Raw genomic sequence first — 23,391 nt, 5'->3', positions numbered from 1 at the left:
TCCATATTAACCAGTTGCGTCATCATCTGCGTCCTGACAGTCCCCAGCAGCGTGGATTCTGATTGGCGGAAACGCGTCTAACAGGAAGTATCGCGTGACCTGTTGTCGTTCACATAGACGTAATAATTCTTTATTATGTCCTTCGTACTTCTAGCGATTAAAAATAGGTCCATAGATTTATAATAGGGTTAGGGTTAGGACTAACGTTATGGACATACAACACATTTGTAATAGAGCTGTATGTGTATTTTTCCCAGTATTATATTCTCAATATCTTTCTGTCTCACTGTTTACGAACAGCAAATTCAGTCTCGTTGTTGCTGTCATGTTGTGTTGTCAGAGTTTTTATTCAGTTTTGTTTCAAAAGACGTAAGTTAAAACCTTTTAAATTCAAAGAGAGCAACGAAGGAAAAGGCACCGCTGGGATTCGAACCCAGGATCTCCTGTTTACTAGACAGGCGCTTTAACCAACTAAGCCACGGCGCCACGTGATGTCTGGGCCAGTAATACTGTTTATAAGCACACACACACAATTCAGGGTTATTTCGTTTTATTGAATGTAGATTCCAATAATTACATATAGTAATAGTAACGACGATTATGCCAAAATTATGTAACAATTGTTATATCATTGAATACATTTTTGATTCACATTGTATTTCAGAATATATAAATAAATAATATAAATACTCTACTCTTAATAATACGGTGTTTTTTAGCAACAGCAGCGATGTTTATGGTTTTATTTTGTCTGTTTAAAGCCCTTTGAGCACCAAAGTTGTTTAACTTGAGCTTTATTGAATTTACAACATGGAATTCGACTTAATAAATAGTGTTGAAAATAGTGTTGAAAATCTTGAAATATCTACCTAACAGTCCAGATGATAAGCAGTGATGGAGGAAACATCGGGATGTGGCCATGTGGGATGAGCCAGCAGACCCAGGAGGGGCACGTTGGACGGCTCGGTTCTGTTGAGGTTCTGGTGGATCAGCTGATTCTGGATCCTCTCTGCTGGTGCTGGATCATCAGCTGGAGACCAGAGGCTGCTCGCTGCGGGGTTTGACCCCTGCGCTTCTCTTAAAACTGCCTCGAAGTCATCTGGTAAGTCCAGTTCACTTGGAAACACACCGTGGCAGTACTGGACTCTCCCGGTCTGTTGGTCATAGTCTTCCTGAGGCGAACAGGATGGAGATGGGTAAACGGGTGGAGGCGCAGGCACGGGGGTGACCTGCCTGTCCAGGATTGTGGAGAGCCTGGTGGACTGGGGTAAACTTGGAGCTGGGCAGCCTGGAAGAGACGACAGTCCCGGGGTAGGAGGATGGAAAGCAGCCAGCTCAATAAACGGTGGACTGGATGTTAAAGTGAAATCTGGATGGAGGTCTTTGCGGGGCTCGGGCTCTTTTCGGGACGCTTTCTTGCTCTTGAAGTAGCGCGCACGTCGATTTTGAAACCAGACCTGTTGGAACAAGTGGAGATGAGTTCCTGAGACATTTTACCTGATCAACCAAAAAAGAAAAAAGAAACACACCTCGTGCATACCTGAATCTTCGATTCCGGCAGTCCCGTGATGAAGGAAAGAGTCTCCTTGGTGTGGTTGTCCGGATACTGTGTGGCAGAAAACGTCTCCTCCAGCTGGACCAGCTGCGCCTTGCTGAACGTGGTGCGCTTTCTCCGGCGCCGCGCGTCCGGGTGGGTCTTGTGAAGAGCATCCCGCTGCACTGCAGGGAGGAGACCGACTCTGGCTCACCGTGAGTGCATAAAACGAAGCGACAATCAGAAGCACAAGACGCATGCTTGAGTGACTCACCTGTGCTGGAACTCTGCGCGTAAATGTGGCTGTCGGTCCCAGAATAAAACCCAGTGTTCTTGGATGCGCCGGTAAAACCCTGCAGATATTCCATTTCATCCAAGAAGCTGCCCTCAGTGCCCTCTCGGTGTCTTCTTTAAGACACAGGTGAGAAAGAGGGCTTTTATACGGATACCAAGCACACCCCCCCCCCCCCTTTCCCACACCACACATACGCGCCCCCACCTTCGTGCACACCTCTGAGGATGGTGTCAGTCCTTACAGACGCGTGTGTCTTTGAAGTGGTGCACACCTACTAACGGCTGGTGTCTGTTTGATCATGTCGAACCCGTCAACGTGCAACTTGAGACTAGACAGGACTCGTGTCAGCCGCTGGAAACATTTTGGAGCCACGCGCAGCTTGTGGAGAAAAAAACCCTCCGAAACTCCAGCATCGTGTGGCATCGCGTTTAATTTTGAATGTCTGTTCGATGAGACATCTTGATTCTCTCTGCATCCGGTGTTTTGGCTCACTCGTATCACTCCAAGTGCATTATTTGTACCTGTGTGTGTGGTGGTTTGTGCGTCCCGGGGTCTGCGGCACATCCTCCGGCCGCCTCCTCCCGGCGCGCCTGTGAAGAAACGTGGACGTGTATTGAGGTGTTTGGGAGTGTGAGGGCAATGTGTGGAGGTGACGAGGCCGGCGACTTTTCTCTCTGTCGCTCGCGTTTCCAAGCGGTGCAGACATCTAAAAAAAAAACAAAAAAAAAACGCAGCGTCCAGTGCGCAGCCGGTTCCCAGGCGAGTGTCAAGACTCCCGATTGGCTCGAATCCCTCAGAAACACGTCAAACTTTCAGATGGAAAGCAGGTCGCATGTGACTTCTCGCAATCAAAACATGTCAATGCCTGCGTCACAGAAAAAAACACAAAATGTTGGAGCAAAGTGCGCATTGTTCATTATAAGCGTCCGCACAGTTCATTTGTGTGAAAGGAGAGGAAACTTTGAGAACACAAGCATCCAGCAGATGGCAGACTGAGATTAATTATGTTCAAAGTCAGAAAGAGCGACGAGATTTGCATTTATAAGGACTTTTGAGTCACAGTCAAGGCGTTTAGCATAAGAAAACAACACACTGATGAAACGTTAGAATAGAATAGACTAGAATAGAATGTATTCCTCCCCAGGGGGAAACACAAACTTCCAACAGCTCAAGGTAAAAAGGTGCAGAAATTATAAAATGAAAGAATTAAAATAAAATATGTAAACAAATGTAAATATCTAAACAAGAGCAAAAAGAGCACAAAAAATAGCATAAGTAAAATAAAAAAAATAAAACAATCCAGTAAGAAAAGAAATCCAAAAATGAACAGGGAGAAAGTCAACAGAACAGTAATATAATGTGACGAGACAAAAAAATGAACCAAGTACAAGACGTATGCAGGTCAATAACAATGGAAATGTGTAAAGTATTCCTCACAAGAATAACTTTCAATAACATGAATAAAATGTTAATTTCATTTAAAAAAAAGTATTCTGAAACAGGAAAACTTTGCAAATTATAATTAAAATATATGAGTTGTGGTGGATTATAGAGAGATTTATTGCAGTCCAAGTGATTAAAAAAGTCTGCTTTTATAGAACAATAATATCGGAGAAAGATATTGAACATGCAGCTCAAAGTTTGTTGAAAATAAGAACAACAAAACTCAGTTATGCAAGAAAAAGATTGCTAAAGTAGTATTTGGGTGATAGGTGTTGATAAAACTGGGGGGGGGAAAGTAAAATTATGCTTTTTTTAAGCATCAGTATATGTAAAAATGTCCTTTTTCAGCCAATCAATACATTCAGGTTCATATGTGCAATGTAACAAAGAATTACATCCTTAATTAACAAAGTGGTACATTTCTCCCTGCAAGGTCTTGAATAGACATAGAAAGTCTCAATATATCTTGTGTTTTTTTCGAGATACACCACTTTGAAGTTTGTGTTGTGTAAAAAAAACGTCATTTATAAAGTACATAAAACCTCCTAATCAAATATCGTGCTCGTCAACAATCTAAACTTCCTCATCCATCACAAACTGAGGGAGAGTGAAAGAGTGAAGACACGAATTATAAATACGCACCCATTTATATTATTAACTACAGTTGGTGTGCATTGAAAGTGCGGTCAGATGTTTTGCTTCACATGAACCATACAGAACCAGGGGTGTCAAATACATTCTGGTTCTGGGGCCACATGCAGCTCAGCTTCATCTTGAGAGATTATTGTTGTGGGGCAGAGTATGCCTGATGAAAATGTCAGTATTTTCACAAAACCAAACATTTACTCATTGAAATTGACATTGACATCAGCTGATTTTGGCCCCCGGGCCTTATGTTTGACACCCTGGGCATGCAGGATGGATCTGGTGGAAGAAGTATGTTTATGCTTCCAATGAAACTTCAGAAAACCTGCGATCAAGAGCAGTGACGGGATCAATCGACTGTTTTATTAACAGTTCTAACTGTTTGAAATGGAAAACCCCTTCAAGGGCAGACAGAATGGTCAAGAAGAGACAGAAACGTGACACGAAAGAAGATTAAACTCCAGTAAAAAAAAAAAAGAGAGAGACTTTTAAGGCCAAACACACATTCATCTCTTTGGCTGCAGCTCATATTGTGTTTCTCTCCCTTAAAATAAAAATAAATAAATAAACAAAAGCCACAATACACAAGCTGTGTGTGACCACCTCACTTTGTCCCTCAGCAGCTCAGGTGTGCACATAGAGGCCGCGTGTCCACACTCCTCTGCTCCACACCGCCGTGTGAATGACGCTCTGCCGCCACCTCGCCATCGCCCCGGCCTCCGCAATACACAACCAGCCGCTCGGCCTCCTGTTTGATGTGGAAACCATCAGTCCACATTTCCTGTCAGCCAGAGAGAGAGAGAGAGAGAGAGAGAGAGAGAGAGGGCGAGAGAGAGCTGCAGGCCGAGGTGGAGGCACTCCTCTCCCTGCTCGTGGCCTGACATGTCGGGGCTGAGTGTGATTCCAGCTCGGCCCCGGATGAAAGGGTGAAACCAGGAGGGGTGATTCACTGCTCAGAGAGGAAGGAGAAGAGAGAGAGAGAGAGGAATCCTAACGTCAGGCAGCGTTTTAGCTTGTTTGGCCTGTGTGGTTCACTGTTAGGCGGTTGAGTGGGGGTAAAGTGCACAGAGACGAGGCAGGACAAAGCAGAGGCCCAGGACGTCCTGGATTCTTTGGCCGCCGGCTCCTCCCCGATGAAACGCAACGCACTTGTTTGTGCTGTTGCCATTGTGACGCTTTCCTGGCGAGGCCTCCGTTGTGTGATATGAACTCCGCTCTGCTTTTGCACCACTCCAGGAATAAACCATCCGAGGACAGAGTGGGAACTCCTGAGGGAGGAACCCAGGACTCCCAGGATCGGCAGACTGGATCTTTATGTCACACGGTGATGAGATTTAAAGCTGCGGTGTGACCGCTGGCCTCCTGTAAAAGAAGGATTCATCCACAGTCTGAATACATATGTATACATAATAAATATTCTGTCATTATTTTTGATTTACCGCACTGGAATATCACATTTTTATCTTTCTTTATGTTGAGTATTGCAAATTTGTGTGTATAATGAAAACACATTTTGAATAAACGGTATTATAAAGCACTGCGAATGAGTAAAATCTAAGTGTCGCAGAGAAGGTCTCAGTACTAATATATAACATGTAACCTGAGTCCATTATCTATTATCCTTTTTAATGTTCCTCAGTTAAACCGAACTGTATCATGTGATCTTTGATACTTCTGTTACTGATACCCTCTATGATACCAGACATTTGTCACAGAAAAGGCCGACACGTCGTGTTGCATCAACACTTTACTATTCTGCAGCTTCGCGGTCAGATTGTCTGTTTGAAGAATCTTTTTCAATATTCTGACAAGTTCAAATAAAAGGGTCCATGAGGTCCCGGGTTGTTTCCTGCAGGGGAGCAAAAAGCGAGAGACGATCAACTGGCTGACCCGAACGCTGACGAGACCAGCTTCCATTAACCTCACATACTCATCATATATTGTATTTCCAGGTAAATATTCAAATTCTAAACCGCACTTCCCTGTGGAGCGTGGGACTGAGCAGCACTGCAGGAGGCTGGGACACCCTTTGTGATGTCATATGCAAAATGAGCCACCACATTGTCGTGTCAAATACAAATTAAGCCACGCCCCCAGCCACAATGAAACTTGCCGCCTTCTTTTCAGGCTCTTTACACCCATTTACACAGAATTGTGTGAATGCTGGAAGAAATCGCACAATCACTTTACAGTCTATTTGTTATTGTCTCACTTCTACAACAGTGGGGATTTCTGCATAATTTTAAGCTATCAATAGCTTATCAGCCGCTATTTTTTGCACACACTTTGAACCCGGCGGTTGAAACAATGACGCTAATTTATGAATTTTTATGGAACACACAGTACCGACGATACACGGGTGATGCGTTCAGGTGCATCACGTAACTCTGCCCTCTGCGGCTGACCAATCGTCCTCAGAGGAAAATCTGTCAGAATCAGTCAGCAAATACTTTATCAACAGACATAAAACCCTCAGTGATTGTTTATTTTTGTAGTAATTCACTTGTCCTCTCCTCCTCTCTCTCCCTCTCTCTCTCTCTCTCTCTCCCCTCCCTCTCTCTCCCTCTCTCTCTCCCTCTCTCTCTCCCTCTCCCTCTCCCTCTCTCTGTCCCTCTCCCTCTCCCCCCCCTCTCTCTCTCTCTCTCTCTCTCTCTTTCTCTCTCCCTCCCTCTCTCTCCCTCTCTCTCTCTCGCTCTCTCTCTCCCCCTCTCTCTCTCTCCCGCTCCCTCTCCCTCTTTCCCTCCAGTCGAGGGAAGCAAGGTTTAAAACTTTTTCTTAACCCCCCCCCAAAAAAACCTGCAATCCCACAGTGAAATTCCTGCTCTGTTAGAACGTTAGAACTGTTCTTATGGACAATTTTAGCTTTTCTTTGTAAATATGGTGAGTTTTTTAACTCGACACTGTACTGTCTGTGGCTTATATTAAGGTGATCACTGACATTGATCATTTTTCACAATTACACACTTAAATCACACAATTCGTTGTATTACTGTACAGGCAGAACATTTTCTAAAAAAAAAAAAAATCAAATAGAATTGTGTCCGTTCCATCATGCCCGCAGGTTCGGGTCAACTTTCTAGTGGATTCACTGGAGCTTTTTTTCCACAGTTACACGCTTAAATTATAATAAATACATGTAATGATGTACAAGCTGATAAAGAAAATTATAATTTAAAAATCCCACAGGGGCATCCACTCGTCTATCTCTCTTTCTCATTATTTTCTTTGATTTTTTTTTTTTATATAGGGAATTTGTATACAACATGTACTTGTGTTTTTTTTTGTTTTGTTTTGTTCTTTTTTTTTAATTTATTCTCACACTCCTACAATAAAACAGCCGATGTATCGACAGACCACCTGCTGTACAAAATGTGTGCTTTAGTGTGTGTGTGTGTGTGTGTGTGAGTGTGTGTTTTAGTGTGTGTGTTTGTGGTTGGCGGGGCGGTCTCTGGAGCCCCTCCGGCCCGGGGCGGAGCGTTCACTCCCCCCCTCTCCGTGTGGGAGTGACCTAACGGGGGGTGAAGGAGGCCCGGCTCTCCCCCTGTCATCGACTTCGCTGCTCCTCTGCTCCGCTGTTCTCTCGCCACCGAGAAGGAGGAAGATCCGGGGACATTTAAAAAACATCTGAAATCATAAAGGTAGGACGGAAGAATAATGCGGGTGTTTAGTTTTTGCGCTCCGTGACGTCACGAGAGAAACGCGCTCCGCGTCGCGCCACCGAGAAAAACCCCGTAATCAAACCGAAAAATAACATCCAGACCGACCCGATCAGGCTGATTACGTGTCAGAATACGAACTACTACGGTGGTGTTATGTAATACAGATCCGCTATTCTTGGAGGGATTCCGGATGTTGAGTCATCGCACTTGAACTCCTCTGCGCCTTTAACGCAGAGCTTTGCGCACAAAACCACAACACAAAGACGCACATGCAGAAACGAGCCGCCTCAGTCAGAGGACCGAGACGTTTGAGTGTAAACTATGTGTGTGTGTGCATTGTCAACAGAAGTGGGATTTAAAAAAAAAAATTAAAAGTCACATTTAATAAAGTTGGTAGGTCAAAACAACTCAAAGTTTATGGTACGTAGAGGTTCTATCATTTCCTTCATGTTGTATCAGAAGCCTCGAGGTCACGAGATGAACAGATAGAAACCTTTTATCAGGTAACTCTGGTCAGTGATAATAACTGACATAACATTGTAGTGGAAGTGGTGTCAAAGTGTTGTTGAGGTAAAGCAAACAGCAACATGAAGCTTGTTTGTGGTGATTCAACCGTCTCTAACGGTTGTTCTGCTCCCCGCCGCCCGTGCAGGATGTCTCGGGGTCAGGAGGCAGTGGCTCGGGCCAGGAGGGCCTTCGAGACGGGCCGGTCCAAGTGTCTGGAGCACCGAATCCGCCAGCTGAAGAACATGCAGAGGCTGTTCTCCGAGAGGCAGACGGAGATCGCAGAGGCCATGAAGAAAGACCTGAACAAGGTGAGTCCAGGGGAAACGACGTGACGCCATCACGTGTCTCCGGTTCGAAAGTGCTTTGTGACCAGGTTTGATCAAAGTCTAAAATATTGTTTCATCAAAGAAGCTAAATTGATCATTACAGTTAAACCCCAAGAAATATTAAACAGCCAAAATATTAAAGGAGGAACTTTAATAGAATGAATAAATAATAATAATTTCTGTCAAGAATTGAACAAAAAGAAGTAAAAAAACTGTTGTAAATAGAATGGTAACAACAGTATATTAGTGAATATATAAATAACATTTCAAAATAATACAGTTACTGTAATAATGAAGAAACATTTGTGTGTCTTTATGTTGTGTTGTGTAATAGTTGGTAAACAGTTAACTACTGTTTCTGTTCTGTGAGTTTAAAGCTCTTTTTGTTTGAATTAGTCAAATGTGGATGGATGAATGGATAGATAGAGAGAGAGAGAGAGAGAGAGAGAGATAGCAGGACTAACATGGCCGCCGTCCTCAGAGCGACGTGAGCACGCAGCTTTACGAGATCCTGGGTCTGGAGGGGGAACTCAACATGGCCATCAGCAAGCTGAAGGAGTGGGCCGCCCCGCGGGCCGTGGAGAAGAACCTGCTGACCATCTCCGACACCGTGTACATCCACCCGGAGCCGCTGGGCGTGGTGCTGGTCATCGGGGCCTGGAACTACCCCTGGGCCGTCACCATACAGCCGCTCATCGGAGCCATCGCTGCCGGTACAGCAACACGCCGCTCAAACCAACTGGTGGAGTGAAGAACACGTTCATAGAGGTGTTGTGATGTAGTATCAGGTACCACTTTGCACCTAATGTCTTGAAATAGAGTAAAATCCTGAAAGAAAACTTGAGGTTTATTACTTCAGTCGCAGTGCCTCATGAGTGAAGCTGAATCCTCAATGAGATCATTCAAAGCATTTCACATCTGCTTTATAAGTGAAATCCATTCACATCTAAAATGTGACTTTTTTTTATAATGAGACATAAGGAAACTAACCAGTCGGCCCGTAGAAGATTGTAAGTATTGTGAATTTTGTATCCAGTTTTTTTTAATCCGTCATCACAGTTTGGTATTTCTATGCTCCTCAAAGGAGCTGAGATTTGATCACGGAACAGCCGAATCAGCTTATTTGTGTTTTTAAGAAGAACACATTTGTATCTTGAGTCGCGTGAATCGGCAGTTTGCAGCGTGACGCATCATCCTGGCTCCACCATTCTGTATAATCAGTTATTCAGACTAATGGGCTGCTTTGTCATGTGATCGTCGCTTCCTTCACTTCCTCTTTTGGCCTCCACGTCGGCCCGCTCCCTCGCTTCAGATCAGTGGGTCAAAGGTCACTCTGTGGACTCTGCGCTGCACTAATGTGAGCAGAGATTTGAAGATTAACAGTTGGAGTCACAGTATAAACAAATGTTTGTGGGGATAGTTGATTTGAGGCTGATGTCATAACATAAGATAAGATAACAAGGGAAAAAAAAAAAAGAAAGACCATTTAAATGTAATAAAGCAATAATCACGTCATGAACGCTAAATTGAATTTGACTTAGAAGATCCGGGCCGGTGGGGCTCCTCGTCGTTCAGCCTCTTGGTGCTCAGCTCTGGTTTAGGGTTTGTTTTGTCTTCTATTGTTGTTTGCTTTGCATGTTTATGGGCTTGCGGCCGCTCTCTCTGTGTGACGTCATTCAGCTTTGAGCTCATGATTAATTCATCTACCGGGTTTAAAGCTCCTCCGAAATAAATGGCCCCTCATGAGCGTCTGTAGGAGTGTCTGATTGCTTTGTGATGCAGCGGTCAGCTCTCCTGCTCCCGAATAACACAACAACAAATAACAAAATGCAGTCAAATGTCTAAACGTCTCTATAACTGTTGCATTATGGGGGTTTTTACAAACTCGCCCTGACAAGCACGGCGTTGAGACTAAAAGCGAGATTACAAGCTTCCACGGCAGCATCACTGATAATCTCTGCTTTACTGCTCAATCTGACAACATTTAATAATAAAAAATAAAAATAAAAACTACTTAAAAAAAAAAAAACTACTTAAATGTTTTCATTAACTTCCTGCACAATCTAAGAGCCTTCAGACTTCGCTCTTTGCTCCACCAACAATATCAGATGTTGCGCAACAGCAGGTCAGAAGTCCTTCTGGCCTTCTAGCAGATATAGAAAAATAAACAAGTTCAGGTGAAAGGCGACGAGCATCACCATCAATCTGACGATTTTAAAGGTTTTTTTTTGTTGGGGGAAAAAAACCCAATCATCTGCAGTGGATTTTATTAATTATTAATCGATTGTTAAAGGATGTTGGAAAGAACTGGATATAAGAAGTGTGTATAAAGGGATTACAGTTTGTGGAAACAGTTAAAACAATGTTGGCATCAATCAGTGTATAAATGCATTGAGCAGTAAAGTGAGATAAAGGTGACGATCGGAGAGCAGGCGTGTGACTCACTGGAATCTGAACTGTGTTCATAGATAGTTCTTTTATTGAACTTTCCCTCTGCTGCCTCCGTAAACATATTTCATGTTGCGTTTATCCTCGGGAAAAAAAACCTGAACAAAAAGCAGCAATCAGTGAAATTAGTTGTTGTGTGAGTGTATTGTTGAGGAGGAATTCCTCATCCGAAATGTTTTACTTAAAAAATAGTTTCAAACAAACAGCAAAAGATTTTTTTATGTATACATTTGTAATAAATGTGAATAAATGTCACTGCAGCTCACGGAGGCTCTCGGGGATTTGACTAAAGCTCCTGTTTTGTTATAATTTTTCTTACTTTCACTTCAGATGTCCCGTACGGAAGAGGATTAGGGCCACTGTGGAAAAAAACCCTGAGTTCTGACTTTTTGTCTCAGAATTCTGACTTTAAACTCAGAATTCTGAGTTTAAAAGTGCTCTTCCGTAGTCCCGCGGGTCACCAGCCGGCACAACCTTAGTGGCGATGATCAAAACCACAAAGATGCCAAACGTATTTCTAAAGTTTGATATCTGAGTCCTGTGTATCTTACTGTTCCTTGACAGACTTGTGGTGTCGCACACTGAAAGAAGATCACATCAAATTTTGATGCAGTGTTCATGTCTTGATAAGAAAAAACAAACAAACAAAAAAACAACAACCCTCGCTTATTATTTTTCATTCACTTCAGACTTTATTTATGACACTTTATCACATAATCACTATGTGTTGGTGACTGTTTCTTTCTGATTGGTCGCCCAGGCAACGCGGCGGTGATCAAGCCCTCCGAGGTCTCTGCTCACACGGCCAGAGTGATGGAGGAGCTGCTGCCGCTTTATATCGACAAAGTGAGTCACGCACAGGAAATCAGAATCAAAACCAGTGAAACACCCGTACAGTCTATACCTGGCATTTAAAAACTTCACAAAACTCGTGCCAATCCAGAGTCAATAAGTTTTAAATCCCGTCACCTGTTTATGAGCAGAAGCAGAAATCACATTGAATTTATCTCCAACAAGAAACTCAAATGTAACAAACACTATAAAACTGATACATACAAAATGGTTTTTTTTTTTTATTAAGTTTTTATCTACAGCTACTGAAACATTCATGAGATATGACAAAGTTAACAGTTGAGCCGTCCTTGTGCTTGTTGGACTTTGAGCCGCCGGTCGTCCCTGCGTTTCAGGAGCTTTACCCGGTGGTGACGGGAGGCGTGGCGGAGACCCAGGAGCTGCTGCGGCAGAGGTTCGACCACATCTTCTACACCGGCAGCAGCCCGGTGGGCAAGGTCATCATGGAGGCGGCGGCGAAACACCTGACGCCCGTCACCCTGGAGCTGGGCGGCAAGAGTCCCTGCTACATCGACAAGAACTGCGACATCACCATCGCCTGCAGGTCAGAGGTCGCCGCCGTCCCGCTGTAAGGTTGGCCCGCTGCGTCTGTCGCCGTGGCAACAAAGAAGTTATAAACTTTCAATTTAACCGAGGAACTCGATTCAAGTTCATTTCCTCCACGGCACTAAAAGGTTTTACTGTTTCTCCAGCGACGTCCACCTCAGTGTTTCTTTTTTTACTCATTTCTATTAGTAGTGGACACAAAACTCAGTCGTGAACCAAGGTGGCGGTGATGCTTCCATGAAGGCTAACAAACTAGCTCAGGGTTAGTTTGTAAAAACACCCAGAGTACAGCAGCATTAGGAGACATTTCACTGTATTCTGCACCAGAAGCTTTCATTAAAATTGCCTTTATGCTGGAATTGCAGTCATTTTCTAAAGTCATTGTTTATTTTTGTGACAATGTTGATCTTTCATCACGTGTTCCCTGCGCCACAACAAAGAGAAACATCAAAGTTTAAATACAAAGGTTATTACCGCACTATTTCACCGGTCCGCCTCACTCCAGGTGGACTTGGTCTGTATGTGGCCCCTGACCTCAGGCCCCGCCCACACCGGACAAAACTACCTTTGAAAGCTTCCCGTCCACACGAAAAACACGGATGTAGTACATATGCCAGGCTCATAGGTGGCGCTGTAACTCGAGCGAAATAGAGCGCACGCAAAAATTCTCATATTTGAGAAATCCAGCATCTGGTGGAGCCTCTTTCCAAAACAACCAGTTCTCAGGCTCCCCTAAAGCGCGGCGCCGTGCGGTCGATCGGACAAAAGACGAAACGGCGCCGTCGTGTGGACAGGGACTGAGACGTGCTCGACGCGCCTGGTTTGCCGTCCCTCATGTTGACTCTACCGTTGTAGGCGTGTCGCCTGGGGAAAATACACCAACTGTGGCCAGACGTGCATCGCCCCGGACTACGTCCTGTGTGAGTCCGGCATCCAGGACCGCGTCATCGCTGAGGTCCAGAACGCCGTCAAGGTACCGGCCCGGACGTCTTTGTGTTATTGCCTCCACCTGTTCCTGGGTTCACCCGCCACCTGTTCCCGTAGGAGTTTTACACAGAGAACCCAAAGAGCTGCCCCGACTACGGACGCATCATCAACCAGCGCCACTTCAAGAGGATCCTGGCGCTGATGGAGGACAGCAGCGTGGCGGCGGGGGGAGACCACGACGAGTCCGACTGCTACATCGGTAAGCCCTTTCATTTCCCGCCGGCGAACTCGAGGTCGTGTGATGCCCAGCAACGGCCGTCGGTTGACGAGCTGTGTCGTGTTCAGCGCCCACGGTCCTGCGAGACGTGAAGCCGGAAGCAAAGGTGATGCAGGAGGAGATCTTCGGGCCGCTGCTCCCCATCATCTCCATCGGCGGCGTCGACGAAGCCATCAAGTTCATCAACAAGAGGGAGAAGCCTCTGGCGCTCTACGTCTTCTCGCAAGACGACAAGGTAGGGGATCCGCGGCTGTTTGAGCAGAGGGAGCGCCGATCCGGACCCGGCCTGATCGTCCTCTCTCTCTCTCTCTCTTCGCTCTTTCACAGGTGATCAAGAAAATGCGGGACGAGACGTCCAGCGGAGGACTGCTGGCCAACGACTGCCTGGTTCACTATTCCGTCAGCTCTCTGCCGTTTGGAGGAGTGGGTGAGTGACAGGGACCGGAGGACGGAGCTCGAGCTTCGTTTACTCATTACTCACACGCCAGAGGGTGAATGACGGGGGCCTGTAACTCCTGGCCCCCCCATGGCCCCCACCTGGATATATAAGTATAATATCAGAAAGGCCCTCCCTAATGATGGTAAAAGCAGTTGCCCGATGTTAATGATGTTGACGTCACTTGTCACCAAGGCTTCAGACACAGAGGTTCTGCAGTGAGATATTGTAAAAGCACACGAACAATTTAGCTTTACACCTGCTGTACATAGCAGAATCTTTTATTTTGATACACCAATCTAAACGAGCTGAACTAAGGAGCTACGTGAAGTGAGTAACACAAACACAACACAACCATTACTAACAATACAAACCTAATATAATGACATCTAAAGCACGACTAACAGAAAATCCCATAATGCTTTTGTAGAGATCACGGAGCTGATTGCTGCAATGCATCATGGGAGTTTCTCTTTGTAGCGTTGGTAATGACTGTGTTGTGTTCGTGTTGTTTTTAAGTGTCAAAAATGAAGCCTGTGCTGCTTGTAACTGGTATAAAGGAAGTTACAGTATCTGGAGTGAATTAACTCCCATCACGGCTAATGTTTGGTGACATTTTGAGGCTTTGAACGGTTTCCTCTCTCAAAGACTGTGGCTCAGATATGTGAGGAGAAGTGCTGACAAGTCTCTGGCAGGAAGGAGTAGGCGAGAGGAACCACGTTAAGAAGAACCGTTCATGATCTGCATTCGACGTTCGATCCATGTTCAGAAGAAATCATGAAAACTGTTAATAATGACGTTGGGGGATTTATTAATTTTTTTTATATACAACTTTGCTTGTGAACACCCAGCCTCCCCCAGACTCTGCCTCCAGCGGCCCCCTGGTGAATCGAGTTTGAGACACCTGGGTGGAGAAGACAGGCTATTTTAGGTCAAGCAAGAAATGTAATGGCGCCCTCTAGTGTGCGACTACAGTCATATTGTCGAAAAAACACTTTATTCAGACACTGTCTCCAAAAATCTTTGAAGAAATTTTCTAAACGAATAAAATAATTCCTTGTGTCTCTGAAAGTTAAACTTACATTAAAAAAAAAAAAGCGGGAAACAAATTCGGCAAACCCTCTCCTGCAAAATTCGCCAGTCAAAGCGGATGGAGATGGGATTTTGGTGAAAATGGGAGCACGTAAAAAAAAAAAGCACGTCAGAACGTGTGGGAAATTCAGGAATAGTGTGCTGTGTGTCACATAGAACTGTGAAAAACGTTCCAGTCAGATCAGACAGGATTTCAGTTAAAAGACATAAATGAGTAAATTCTGTCCAAGCTGCAATGTTCAATGAAATGTAAGGAAGTGAGTTTTGATTGATTCCTCTTTTAAACACGAGGCTGCAACACTATCCACCCATCACTCTGTGGTTTCACGCAGCGAGGCGTCCCATCCCTCACTCCGTGCGCGTGTGTGTGTGTGTGTGTGTCCAGTCCTTGCTTTTTCCTCAAACTCACCCCCGCTCTTGGCACAGGACACAGCGGGATGGGCTGCTACCACGGCAAGTTCACCTTCGACCAGCTGAGCCACCACCGCAGCTGCCTCATCAAGCAGCTGAAGATGGAGGGCGTGAACAGCATGCGCTACCCGCCGCACACCCTCAAGAAGCTGGGCTGGGCGCGCTTCTTCATCCTGAAGAACGTGGACCTGGGCTGGCTGGGCCGCATGGCGCTGCTGGCCGTGCTCGCCGTGGTGGCGGCCGTGGCGCTTCAGGTGAGTGAAAATACCACTATTTCGTTTTGTTTTTTTTAGTGTAACACACTTTTCCATCTACTTCAATGCAACCCCCCCCCCTTATTTTTTTTAAACAATATTTTTTTCCAATTAATTTATTCCATTGACTCATTACTGCCACCTAAAGCACAGTTGTGGTATTACTTGATTTCTCCACCGTTAACGATGCACAAAGTCAACGAAAAGCATCCAGATGTGAAGGGAGAAAAGCCTCTTAACTCCCCCCTCGTCTGCTTCCTTTTCCAGAGGTTCTGGCAGTGACGGCGTCCGGCTCATCGGTGGCACATGAATCAAATAAGCCTCCAGTAGTTTCACTTTAATAATTCAGATGTTGCCTTAAAAATCCTTTTCAATCATAGCTTGAGGGAAAGTTTCATCTCATGAAGGTGACAAACACACACGTGGCGCTTTTACATTTCCATTGAGTCCTTTTAACGTTTCACTTCTCCCACGAATGAGAAAGGTTTTTATGTAACGCACAATGAGTGTTTATGAAGTGACATGTTTCACTGTGTTTGTAGCATTGAAGCAGCAGTGAATGTTCATGTTTTCAGGTGAAGTCAGTTCCCGTTCATTTCAACTCTAAACTTCAACTTGAAGTTCATATTGAAGGTTTTTTTTTTTTTTTCTTTTATTCCCGCACAAACAAGTTTGTTTTTCTGTCTTTTCTGACATTTCAGCCTGTTTTGGTCCAAGTTTTTTCAATTTGTGAGTCGAGTTCAGACCGCATCGTATGAAGGCGATTTCTCAAAACGCTAGAAATCTTTTTAAACCCGTTTTTGTTGTTGTTGTTGTTGTTGAATGAGTCCAAATTCTACATGTTTTCTTTATCGAACTGTTAAATCTTCATGGGCATGTAATTATCAAGTGAATTAATACACTTGTATTTCTATATTAAATATATTCTAACATTCCTCTGTGTGTGGTTTGATTTTGTTTATAGTAATATAAACATACTGTAGTCTAGTGTATAGTATCAATCTAATACTTTAACCGTCAACACTGACACACACACACACACACACACACACCCCTCCTCTCCCTCCCTCCTTCAAATGCTGCTCGGCGTCGGTGTGTGTGTGTGAAGGCGGCTGGATTTCAGTCTCTGAGGAGCGTCTGTCGTCTCCGTGCCGACCTGGATCATGAGTTTCTTCCTCCTCTACCTCCTGACTCCGTTTTACCTCCTCTCTCAGTGCACAGGTATGACACACACACACACACTAACACACACACACACCAATATTCAAACTTGTATGCAGCTGAAGGTAGAAAATAAAGACTAACAGACTGAGAACAGATTGAAATATTCTTTTTCTGCAAAAGGAATAACAATAATCCAGGAAAGTTGAATTATTGTTTAGTTATTTGTGACTCTGTTTAACTTCATCATTGAAAAGATTTGTAATTTTTCTATGAATACTAAACTGGGGTGGAAAAAAAAGGACGTGGAGTGAGAGGATTTCCGTTGTTCCAATATGTTTGCTGGTTCGACTGGTCTTTTCTTTCATGCAACTGTGTTGGAAGTTGTTTTGGAATCTTTCCATCGACTTCAGATGTCGACAACCTTCACGACCAAAAGAGACATTTCCATCTCTTTCCACCAAATCAAATTTAAGTGGCGCTGCAAAACATGTCAAACCTATAAAATGAGGCTTGGAATGTTTGAAATATAGACACTCATATAAACTTTTGATACACATACAAAAACTATGTTGTATTTATGAAGTTTCAATTATGATTTAGAATGGTGATCATTTCATTACAGGTTCAGCTGTTTGACATCAGATTTCACCTGTTTTCACCTGTTTTTCCAGATTAATGCAGTTTTGTATGTTTCCTCTCTATTTGAAGCTTTTTTGTTTTAGAAATTATCGTCATTCTATCTATCTATCTATCTATCTATCTATCTATCTATCTATCTATCTATCTATCTATCTCTATAGCCATACGGTATATTTCCATAATTAATGAACCTGCCCAAAACCTGCAAAGATGTTTTTGTTTTCCTGTAATGCTGCCTTATTTATGTATTAATTAATACAGACAGCAGATGATACACAAAACCTTTTTTTTAAAGCTACTTAAATATCCTACTACACTATTGACAATTTATTACATCATTGGCTTTATTATATTTAAAAGTGCTAAAATCATCACATGTTATTACATTATTGTTTGGTCTCACTTTTGGTCAATAATATACATCTCTATACATCATGCACTGACATGCATCATGTGTCTATTTTTTCTTAAGCAACAGTGTAAAAAAAAAAAAATATATATATATATATATATATAGTTTATTAAAAAAACTGTCACTTCTAAAAATTTTAAAAGCAGAAAATGTAATTTATTTATTTTTTGAATGTGAAAATCGACATGTAAAAAAGTTAAAAGTTGTTTTCCTTACAAAAAAGCTTATGCAAACAGATTCAGAAATACCATTTACAGAAATATGTGACGGTAGACTGATGAGAATGCCCACCATGGTAACTTTGAAATATCTCTGGACTGTAAAAAGAGAATTAAATTAGGTGAAAAAAGTGTGTTTGTTTGTTTGTTTCTCAAAATGCACTTTGTGCTTCTTTAAAGGCTCCAGTCGTTGGGAGTGGACATGAATGTTGTGTTTTATGCAAATTTCTGTTGGCTTCTGATTCATCATTAACCTCCAGTGAGGCAGAGTGAGCAGAAAACCAAAAAGAAAAAAAAGGCGAAGTGTGGTGTGTTTATGGTTGGACTTTGGACTGCAGGTGTGTGAGCCAGGTGGAGGAAAAGCGGCCTCCACCTGTGCATTGTTCTCAGCCGGTGAGAACTGCTGTCCTCTCTCAAAGAGCGGCATTGTGGGAGGTTAATCCGTGTCCCTAGTTTAGCTTAATGGCCCCGTGAGGCCGCTTTCATTCCCACCGCAGAGTCTCACGCCGGAGGCTCATTCACATGGGCGGGACAATGCTGGACATAACTTCATCAGCTCCTGTTGGATGTCGGGGCCGGGCGGAGTGAAGGCAATCAGTGTAATCGCCAGCCGCCCTGCACAACAACACTACGGGCCTGTCTGAGGGATTACAGGCAATCTTCATCCCTCCGTCTCACGCGGACAGAAACACAATCACCAGGAGAGGATGAGGGGTTTTCACAAGTGGATTGATGCAAACGCCATTTGATGGATTGTCAAAATTTGTTTGCAAATCAACAGTGAGCAACAATATAATTTGAATTCCTCTCTATTCAGCGAACAATGCATTTTCATCTAAAAATGTGTGTTTAAATACACTTGTTGCTTATTTAATAGACTTATTACACCTGCACTTGTTTCTTTTTTGTCATTATTTCTTCTCAAACATGTAGAAATCATGCATCCCGATCCCAACATGTTCATTTTATAACGTAATCTAACATCCCAAAATCGTATCAATCCATCTTTTATACTACTTTTATAGACTATGTGTGGAGGCGGGTGACCAGTGACTGGAGGGGGGAATTAAACCTCCCGTAGGCACAGTGAGAACACGCAAACTACACATGTAAAAAGTCAAAAAAATGAAGAAGATGGGGATGTGACAGATGAGGAGTGTGGCAGTCACACTGAGAACTCAGCAGAAATCAGCCTTTATAGAAACTGCAAGTTACTTCAATACACGTCTAATTTGTCACTTTGGTCACATCTTGTGGCCTCGTGGTGTTTCCTGTAAAACTTATTTCCAAGTCTAAGTGCAGCTGGAAGACACACACACACACACATTAATTATTAATATTTATGTTGTTTACCCCCCCCCACTCTTCTCAAAGTTCACCTACAGAACACGAGCATGTGAGCTGACGAGCCTCCGAGGCTGCTGACTGAGGAGAAAGAAGCATTAAGATTAATGGAGCGTGAACTTAACGCTCACTCATTAACTGGCCTGTTTGTGACAATGTACTGTAAATGTGTGTGTTTCTAAGTTCTGTCCTTCCTCGGCAGCTCAGTGGTGTTACCAGAGCCAGTCCTCCTGTGATGACACCTGCAGAGGTGAGGCCTCATCCACAATCCAGCTCCTCACTGGGAGTCAACGCCCAGGGCCTTCTTCAGTGTCTCCAGTGTGTGTGTGTGTGTGTGTGTGTGTGTGTGTGTGTGTGTGTGTGTGTGTGTGTGTGTGTGTGTGTGTGTGTGTGTGTGTGTGTGTACGTGTGTGTGTGTGTGTGTGTGTGTAAACCTCTATGATAGGTGTACAGTTGGTTGAGAAGATAGGTAGGTAAGTAGGTAGGTGGGTAGGTGGATAGGTGGGTAGGTAGGTGGGTAGGTAGGTAGGTAGGTAGGTAGGTAGGTAGGTAGGTGGGTAGGTGGGTAGGTAGGTAGGTAGTTAGGTAGGTAGGTAGGTAGGTAGGTAGGTAGGTAGGTGGGTAGGTGGGTAGGTAGGTAGGTAGTTAGGTAGGTAGGTAGGTAGGTAGGTGGGTAGGTAGGTAGGTAGGTAGGTAGGTAGGTAGGTAGGTAGGTAGGTAGGTGGGTAGGTAGGTGGGTAGGTGGGTAGGTCGGTAGGTCGGTAGGTAGGTAGGTAGGTGGGTAGGTGGGTAGGTAGGTAGGTAGTTAGGTAGGTAGGTAGGTAGGTAGGTGGGTAGGTAGGTGGGTAGTTAGGTGGGTAGGTAGGTAGGTAGGTGGGTAGGTAGGTAGGTGGGTAGGTGGGTAGGTAGGTAGATAGGTGGGTGGGTAGGTAGGTGGGTAGGTAGGTGGGTAGGTGGGTAGGTAGGTAGGTAGGTAGGTAGGTAGGTGGGTAGGTGGGTAGGTAGGTGGGTAGGTGGGTAGGTAGGTAGGTAAGTGGGTAGGTAGGTAGGTAGGTAGGTAGGTAGGTAGGTAGGTAGGTAGGTAGGTAGATAGGTGGGTGGGTAGGTAGGTAGGTAGGTGGGTAGGTAGGTGGGTGGGTAGGTGGGTAGGTGGGTAGGTGGGTAGGTAAGTGGGTAGGTAGGTAGGTAGGTAGGTGGGTAGGTAAGTAGGTAGGTGGGTAGGTGGGTAGGTGGGTAGGTAGGTAGGTAGGTAGATAGGTGGGTGTGTAGGTAGGTAGGTAGGTGGGTGGGTAGGTAGGTGGGTAGGTGGGTAGGTAGGTAGGTGGGTAGGTAGGTAGGTGGGTAGGTAGGTAGGTAGGTGGGTAGGTAGGTAGGTGGGTAGGTAGGTGGGTAGGTAGGTGGGTAGGTAGGTAGGTAGGTAGGTGGGTAGGTGGGTAGGTGGGTAGGTAGGTAGGTGGGTAGGTGGGTAGGTGGGTAGGTGGGTAGGTGGGTGGGTAGGTGGGTAGGTGGGTAGGTGGGTAGGTGGGTGGGTAGGTGGGTAGGTGGGTAGGTGGGTAGGTGGGTAGGTGGGTGGGTAGGTAGGTGGGTAGGTAGGTAGGTGGGTAGGTAGGTGGGTAGGTGGGTAGGTGGGTAGGTAGGTAGGTAGGTAGGTAGGTGGGTAGGTAGGGAGTCAACTCGCTAAATATCTCCCTCACTTGTACTGTATTATGTAATCTTGTCTGTTCCGTTTTATTGCACCCATTTCTTGTACAGCACTTTGTGATTTTTATCTGTGAAAAGCACTTTATAAATAAACTTTACTTACTCACTAACTTTGTCAGGTAGGTATTGTGTAAGAAGGTGAGGAGGTATTTAGAGAAGAATGGAGGTAAAGAGAGAAAGTGAGGAGGAGGCATGTTGATGTGGAAGAGGGAAAGCTGTGAGTCTTTGTATGAATGGTCAACGGTCAAATTGAAAGGTGAAGGTCAACTCAGGCCAGTTGGATGAGTCCAGTTGACCTGATTGAATTTGCTTTGAGGAAGCTGGGAGGTAAAGTGCAGGTAGTTAGGTAACCAGGTGAGTCAGTGACTGTTATCGGGTTGACGATGTTGCTTGCTTTTCTCAGAACCGAACCACTGGGCGGCTCAGTTTCCGAGCTGTGGAGGTTTACGCCAGTCGCCTATTAACATCGTCACCAGCAAAGTGCACATGAACAGCGCCCTGCCGCCGTTCGACTTCATCGGCCACGCCAACGCCATCAACATCACGGTGGAAAACAAAGGACACTCCGGTAACGCCTCTGACCTCCTCCTCCTCCTCCTCCTCCTCCTGACGGCTTTTCTTTGTCAATGCTTTGCTGAACCTCGCGAGCCGGACGCCTCGGTGAATAAACGCCTTCTCTGCAGCTCACTTTGCTCTGCCGCAGTCGGTGCGACTAACAGGAGGAGCCCTGCCGGGTCACTACAGAGCCGCCCAGTTTCACTTCCACTGGGGAGGGAATGGGAGGCCGGGGTCCGAGCACACCATCGACGGAGAGAGGTTCCCCATGGAGGTAGGAGATCCGACCTATCTGCTTCCTATTGAAATAAAAAGGTGCCGTGTTGACACTTCTATCTGACTCAGCCAGTCGGCAGGGAAACTGATTAAAGACTAAATGTCGTGATGCTGTAACGCCGCCTTTCTCGCCGCACAGCTGCACATCGTCCACATCAAGGAGCCGTACGGCTCTCTGGCCGAGGCCGAGCACGACATGGCCGGGATCGCCCTGCTGGCCTTCCTGTTCGAGGTGACGCCTCCTCCTCACTCCTCAGCCACTCACACACGTTAGTGCCGCGGTCGGCGTTGAATAACGGCGACTGCGTCCTCCTCACAGGAAGCGACAGACGACCATCCTCACCTGGAGCCAATAATATCGGCGTTGGGTCGAGTGCAGAACAACGGTAACCGGGTCTGATGACGAGACTCCCACACCGTCGACGGAGGACAACGATCCCTGAAGTGCGTCTTTGGATTCCTGTCTTCCAGGCAGCAGCACGGTGATCCCGGACTTCCGGCTCAGCGAGATTATCCCCGCCTCCCAAGAGCTCCACAGCTACTACCGATACGTGGGCTCCATGACCACGCCGGGCTGCGAGCAGGCGGTCGCCTGGACCGTGTTCCACAAGACTCTGACCATCAGCGGCCGGCAGGTTGGAAACGCCTGCTCAACCTTTCTCTCGTTTCCCTCTGGAGAACTTCACACAGCTTAAACTGTGAATCAGAAATATGCTTGTGTCATTTATATCATGTAAGATCCGTCTTAAAAGCCTTTCGAAATAGATGAAAAGAGATTTATTTTAAATGCTATACAGAGTGTGAGCAAATTTCTACATGAAGGTATGTGTGTGAATACATTTCTATATACTTTATGGTCAAACAACTTCGTTCTATTTATTCTATATTACATATCATTAATTGTATATTTAATTTCCAAATATATTTTCACCGGATAATTTATCCGAATATAACCTTTGTAACGTGTTTCAATTAATTGAATATTAAATATTGAATATTATTTATAGAGAAGGGGTGGGATTAAATAATAATATACTTCTTCCCACTCCTTTTCATACATGCCATCTGAATATATTGTTGTGCTGCAGATATTTCACTGTTTGTGTAGTGAAATATCTTTAGTTATCTGTTGTGCACTGAGGACATAATATTGATTTTGAGCTTTTCCGAAATGAAATTAAAAACGAAAGCGAAATGAATGGATTAAAACAATAAAATACTCACTATTTTGGACCCGCCCCCAAAAAACAGTACTGCACTCTTTTATAATGTAATATATGAACTTCCAGATCAGAGGCGTCAAACACAATTTAGTTTAAAATACCACAAACGGTCCAGATTCATCGTCTGGTAAAATAGTGCAAACATAACTTTTAAATTTAAACTTTAAAGTTGTTCTCAGTTGTGGTTCAAAGTATATGTGAGGGAAA

General features: G+C 44.6%; 2 protein-coding genes across 2 annotated transcripts in view; both read left to right on the top strand.

Moving 5' to 3' along the window:
- Positions 1-7,418: 7,418 nt before the first annotated feature.
- Positions 7,419-16,576, top strand: LOC308139077 (aldehyde dehydrogenase family 3 member A2-like). The gene is made up of 11 exons (XM_080508404.1): positions 7,419-7,555; positions 8,229-8,391; positions 8,891-9,122; positions 11,618-11,703; positions 12,045-12,253; positions 13,111-13,228; positions 13,300-13,441; positions 13,528-13,694; positions 13,787-13,886; positions 15,414-15,652; positions 15,920-16,576. The coding sequence occupies exons 2-11, from the start codon at positions 8,230-8,232 to the stop codon at positions 15,932-15,934; spliced, it is 1,470 nt and encodes a 489-aa protein (XP_080364530.1). The 5' UTR covers positions 7,419-7,555; position 8,229; the 3' UTR covers positions 15,935-16,576.
- Positions 16,577-16,815: 239 nt separating this feature from the next.
- The window catches only part of ca4c (carbonic anhydrase IV c), a gene marked incomplete at both ends in the record, with an annotated part of 9,062 nt that continues 2,486 nt past the window's right edge, over positions 16,816-23,391 (top strand). Inside the window, 7 exons of the mRNA XM_080508519.1 lie at positions 16,816-16,873; positions 19,632-19,679; positions 21,534-21,698; positions 21,814-21,959; positions 22,101-22,193; positions 22,281-22,347; positions 22,433-22,596. Of these exons, the coding sequence (XP_080364645.1) occupies positions 16,816-16,873; positions 19,632-19,679; positions 21,534-21,698; positions 21,814-21,959; positions 22,101-22,193; positions 22,281-22,347; positions 22,433-22,596 (741 nt within the window). The remainder of the gene's footprint in view (positions 16,874-19,631; positions 19,680-21,533; positions 21,699-21,813; positions 21,960-22,100; positions 22,194-22,280; positions 22,348-22,432; positions 22,597-23,391) is intronic.

This window comes from Blennius ocellaris, assembly GCF_963422515.1.
Source record: "Blennius ocellaris genome assembly, chromosome: 14".
Taxonomy (NCBI): domain Eukaryota; kingdom Metazoa; phylum Chordata; class Actinopteri; order Blenniiformes; family Blenniidae; genus Blennius; species Blennius ocellaris.
Note: the sequence above shows the minus strand (reverse complement) of the source record. Positions and strands in the feature narration are given on the sequence as shown.